The 5,140-nt window shown below is 43.0% G+C and overlaps 1 protein-coding gene across 3 annotated transcripts; it reads left to right on the plus strand.

Annotated features, from left to right (window-relative positions):
* The first annotated feature begins 1,074 nt into the window (after nt 1-1,074).
* Nucleotides 1,075-4,886, plus strand: zfand2a (zinc finger, AN1-type domain 2A). Of its 3 annotated transcripts, none has more exons than XM_030089791.1 (10): nt 1,075-1,270; nt 1,880-1,960; nt 2,047-2,141; nt 3,218-3,349; nt 3,432-3,583; nt 3,665-3,787; nt 3,871-3,946; nt 4,026-4,102; nt 4,307-4,437; nt 4,580-4,886. In XM_030089791.1, the coding sequence occupies exons 2-9, from the start codon at nt 1,906-1,908 to the stop codon at nt 4,416-4,418; spliced, it is 822 nt and encodes a 273-aa protein (XP_029945651.1). In that variant the 5' UTR covers nt 1,075-1,270; nt 1,880-1,905; the 3' UTR covers nt 4,419-4,437; nt 4,580-4,886. The 3 variants fall into 3 exon arrangements, with proteins under 3 accessions (XP_029945651.1, XP_029945649.1, XP_029945650.1); XM_030089789.1 differs by having other exon boundaries at nt 4,307-4,391; XM_030089790.1 differs by having other exon boundaries at nt 1,107-1,270; nt 1,901-1,960; nt 4,307-4,391.
* Nucleotides 4,887-5,140: the final 254 nt, after the last annotated feature.

Genomic DNA, 5,140 nt, shown 5'->3' on the forward strand with positions numbered 1-5,140 from the left:
AAGGATAAAACTGAGATCTTGGTTTCGGTCAAAATAACCCCCTGCAAGGACATGACAGTGTTATTGGTCCTCCGTCCTCCTTCTGCCATCCTTTTGTGAAAAACTTGGGGGTGATGGTTGACCCTTTGTTTAAATTTTACAAACACATCAGCTCTGTCATCAAGGCCAGCTTTTTCCATATGAGGACTCTGGCCAAAATTAAATCTTATCTTCCTCTGGCTGATTTTGAAAGAGCAATCCATGCATTTGTAACTTCACGTTTGGATTATTGTAATGCTTCGTATGTTGGGCTGGACCAGGGCGCCCTGCAACACCTGCAAAGCATTCAAAATGCTGCAGCCCTTCTTCTGACTAAGAAGCAGGAGCACATTACCCCTGTGCTGTGCTCTTTACATTGACTGCCTATCCACTTTCGAATGGAATTTAAAGTTTTAATGATCGCTTTTAAGTGCACTCCTTGGGCCCTTCATACCTGAGTGATATGTTGCAGCCCTACACGCGGACCAGAGACTTGAGGTCAGCTGACCAGCTCCAGTTGGTTGTCCTTAAAACCACGCTAAAAGGTGACAGAGCATTCTCGGTAGCTGCACCCACCCTCTGGAATAGCTTCCCCTTGTATGTCAGGTCCTCTCGGTCTGTAGGACAGTTTAAGTCCAGACTGAAAACACACCTCTTCTCACAGGCTTTTAAAAACTGGAGTGTATTTTGGTGTCTCATTTGTGTTATAAATATGTTTAGGTGAGCCTTTTATTTTTTTTTCCTTTTGTATTTCTGTGGAGCACTTTGGTAAACTGAAGTTGTTTTTGAAATGTGCTATACAAATAAAATTGAATTGAATTGAATTTATTTATGTATGTATGTATGTATGCATTTATTTATTTATTTATTTATTTATTTATTTATTTATTTTTTACCTATCTACATTTACAGTGCCCTATTTTTCTCACTCCCTTCAGAATTTGTGGATCTTTCCAGATCATACCTGCTTTTTCTTCCTCCCACTTCCTCGTGTGACAACACTCACCATGACGTTGCAGTTTGCGCCTCACGTCAGCAGACGTACAGGGGGCGGAGCTTACGTGACGCATCAGAACTCGCTGAGGAAGCAGACGGCGAGCGGCTAACAGGCGGTGCGGTGCCCGGACCAGTGATCTGGGCTCAAACTGCGGTTTAAAAGGAGCGACAAAGACAGTCAAGAGCTGGATTCTTCAAGATAACGTCGCGGCAACTTACTTCCATACAACAGACCAGCGCGAGGGCAGTATATCTGGTGAGTAATACCGCAAAGCGATGCTAATGTTAGCTAGCTGGCTACGACAGTCAGCATTTATCAAAACATTGGACAACAAAGGCGGCTCTCTGTTATTATCCGGTGTATTTTTTGTGTCATTTTCTTTATGGATGACTTGTAGCTCATGTAGTTAACTTAACCATTTCAATTTGATTTTTGGAGTTGAGTTAACTTGTCTAAATTTAAGCTGTAGCTACAAATCTTGGAGTCTCACAGTCAGTGATAGAGAAACAGAAATCTCGATGACTAAGGATGCTCCTTGTGTTGATAGAGAACAGCAGTCGCGCGCGCGTGTGTGTGTGTGTGTGTGTGTGTGTGTGTGTGTGTGTGTGTGTGTGTGTGTGTGTTGTACGATTGTACGACCCTAACGCCTGTGAGCTCCTCTTATGTTACATAACAGAACTAATCGTGTAACTTAGCCCAGCTAGCTACCAATTTAGCAGTCTCATCGTTGTGCTTCGAGGACTCATAACCACATGACTCATCAATAACTCCAGCGTAAACAGTCATCAGTGAGCCGTGGGAGCAGCTCCCTGTCAGATCAGCTGGGTTTTTTTTAAAGCTCTAAAGATCTCCACCGTCCCACAGTGTGTTTTTCTTCACGATCAGCTGACATGGAGTTTCCAGATCTGGGAGAGCACTGTTCCGAGAAGACCTGCAAACGTTTAGGCGAGTATTCAGATCCACCTTTTGTCTTCTACTTTCTGTTTTACTAAGATAAATCTAATTGTAAACGTACTGATCTGTCACTACAGATTTTCTTCCGATGAGATGTGACGCCTGTCAAGAGATTTTTTGCAAGGATCACATCACCTATGCAAACCACAAATGCACTTCATCCTACAAAAAGGTAAATGTTTGCTGTCTACGTTGGGTAATTGTACTCCAAAGTGAATGTTAAGCTGGGAAATAGTTACTCAGTTGTTGTTTACTTTAACTGCTGACTTTTGATCACAGTTTATATACTATAAAAACATGTTTAAAACTTGCCTCCATGTCACAAGTTACTTTTTCGAATATATAAATGAGCTTGATGTTGGGGTTATGTGGCCTGTATGGATTTAAATATCCGAGGTGGTTGGGTTTCTGTTTAATAGTGGGTTTCCCCATTTTCCACCTCTGAGGATGATTCGATGAGATTATCACATTAATTGGTAACAGTAATCCATCCATAAAATGCTTAAGTAGAAGAATTTAAGAGTGATCAAGTCTTGTCAGTACTGTCCAAAATGCCTGTTTCTGTTAGGTAAGACCTTTCAAAATGAACATGTAGAATAATTCCAATTATGTTATTATTAACTGTTTTTCTAAAAAACCTATGATACAAGCTGAATCTTGATCTGCATCATTTCTCATGATTAAGTGGCTGGATCCACGCTGAGAGACATAGTATTACAGTAACATTTTTAATGTTGTCAGTGGTTTAATACTCATCCAGGACTCAACATCACTGCAGATAACACGTGGGTTGTGTTTATGTCACATCCTTTCAATTCAACAATTCATGGTTTTATACAAACGCCTCACCTGAATCCCTCCGCTTCATCAGTGATCCCAGACTCTTAAACATTGTAAAATATTTGATCCATTTGATCTCTTTAGTGACAATAATCACGCATCAGGGGCTCGACATGATGAGAACAGATCAGTGCAACAGTAACCAAAAGAAACTGATGTCATAATCAAAAGAATAGCAGAACAAACACAGCTTATTCCAATTCAAATAAATCTGCAGCAGAAGGCCAATTTTCTGACTTTCTTGTGTCACCTGAATGCAACACAAAGACCAGGAACTGCATAATAACAACACTGTTTCTCACAGCAGCTTCACATTCCAATAGTCTTGTTTTTATTTTGCATTTAGGCTTTATCGTTACATCACGTGTTTGTTTCATGTCTTGTTTGTGTTTCATGTTTGTTCTGCAGGATGTCCAGGTCCCAGTGTGCCCGTTGTGTAACATCCCCATCCCCATCAAGAGAGGAGAAATGCCCGACATTAAAGTCGGCGAACACATCGACCGCGACTGCAAATCGGACCCTGCGCAGCGGAAGAGAAAGGTTCATACTGAGCTCCTCTGATTTTACTCAGCTGTTTAACAACGCAAACATTAACAGAATATTCCTTTTGTTCGGGTTTTAGATTTTCACGAATAAATGCTCCAGAGGAGGCTGCAAGCAGAAGGAAATGATACGAGTGACCTGCGACCAGTGTCATTTAAATTACTGTCTTAAACATCGACACCCTTTAGACCACGATTGTAAGACCGACGGGAAGCCTCTGTCCAAGTCCGGGTGGGTGTAATCATCACGCCGTCATTTTCTGTGACGTAACCACGCGAGCGCCGCTGACTGGTGTGACGTCTTTGCTCGTAGACACGCCGCCGTAGCGAGGGCTCAAGGTGCCTCCTCCGCCTCCGGTTCTAGCTCATCGGGTTCGGGGAACTCTCGGCCCGTTTCCAACGGTGTGAGTTCAAACAGCAGGAGTCACAGCACCAGGTGAGAACCCGTCTTTTCATAACATGTTACTTTTTTTAAACAGATGAAATGCAAATGCGCTCATTCCTTTATCTGTCTTCTAGCTCCACCCCGCGGATTCCCACCTCGGTTTCAGCACAGAATGTAATCCCACCATCAGCCTCTTTTCAGGCCGGCCTGGTACGTGCACCGCTTCCACGTCATCGCCTCATTTAAACGAACAAAAGCTGCGAGTAAACACCAGCTGCTGTCATTGCAGACGGAGGAGCAGGCTCTGCAGAGGGCCCTGGAGATGTCTCTGGCCGAGTCCAGGCCGCCGCCGCAGCCCACCCTCAGGTGAGGAAACATCCCAGTGGATGGTTTGAAATTCCACCGACAAGTTTCTCGGTTAGAGTACGGTTTCTTCTGGTGTGAACAGACATTTCTCAGGTAGCAAACCCGACAGCTGCTCTGACTCCCCGGCAGAACAGCGAGGATTTCGTGCGGTGGAACGGAGGACCTGTGTTTTTCTGACTCAGTTTGTGTGCGTTTGCATCTCAGTCCTCAGGAGCAGGAGGATCTGGCTCTCGCTCAGGCTCTCGCTGCCAGTGAAGAAGAGTACAGGCGCCAGCAGCAGAGACAACAGGTACCCGGAAAGCTTAGCCGACACTAGCATGCTAACAGGAGCGCATGTAGGTACACTGTTGTCATGACAACACATCCTATTTCTCTTTTGGCACAACATGAAAGTCTGATCTGCCTGTGAATACATATTGAATTACTGTGGGGAAATGTGTGTTTGCGTTGTTGTCCTGACCGTGTGTCTTTTCTCAGGGGAGAGAGTCCAAACAGTCCAACTGCAGCCTTTCTTAATGCCGGAGCGCCGCTCAGACTTCAACCCGTGCTAGTTATTCACATCTGAGATGTCAACACCCGGGATCAGCGATTGTTTCTCTGAAGATTTGCTCTTGGAAGATTCTTGAAAATTTACCGCCTTCTACACATAAGCACATCTACTTTCAGCAGGATCTGTCATTTTTACTAATGATTTGCTCTGTATATATTTTATAAGCTGATCAGAAAAGCTGTTATATTACCATACATGGATATTAAATAAATTATATTAAAGCTGTACCCAGAATGTTGAACTGGTTGTTTTTTTTTTCCCCTGATGAGATGACACAGTGAAAAAGGAGTCATACTACTTAAACACATACTTCTTTATTAGTTGTGTCAATGAAGTTGGTAAACAACAAAAGCAACAGATATTCCATTTAATTTAAAAGAAATACATGTTTAAAGTTTTGCTGTTTGGTCTCAATGAGCCGTCCTTCACTTTATGTATGTTAATTTAAGATTGTCAGGAAATGCAGTATTTTTGGGTGTATTGAGTGT

This window comes from Salarias fasciatus, chromosome 4 (genome assembly GCF_902148845.1).
Source record: "Salarias fasciatus chromosome 4, fSalaFa1.1, whole genome shotgun sequence".
Lineage (NCBI taxonomy): Eukaryota > Metazoa > Chordata > Actinopteri > Blenniiformes > Blenniidae > Salarias > Salarias fasciatus.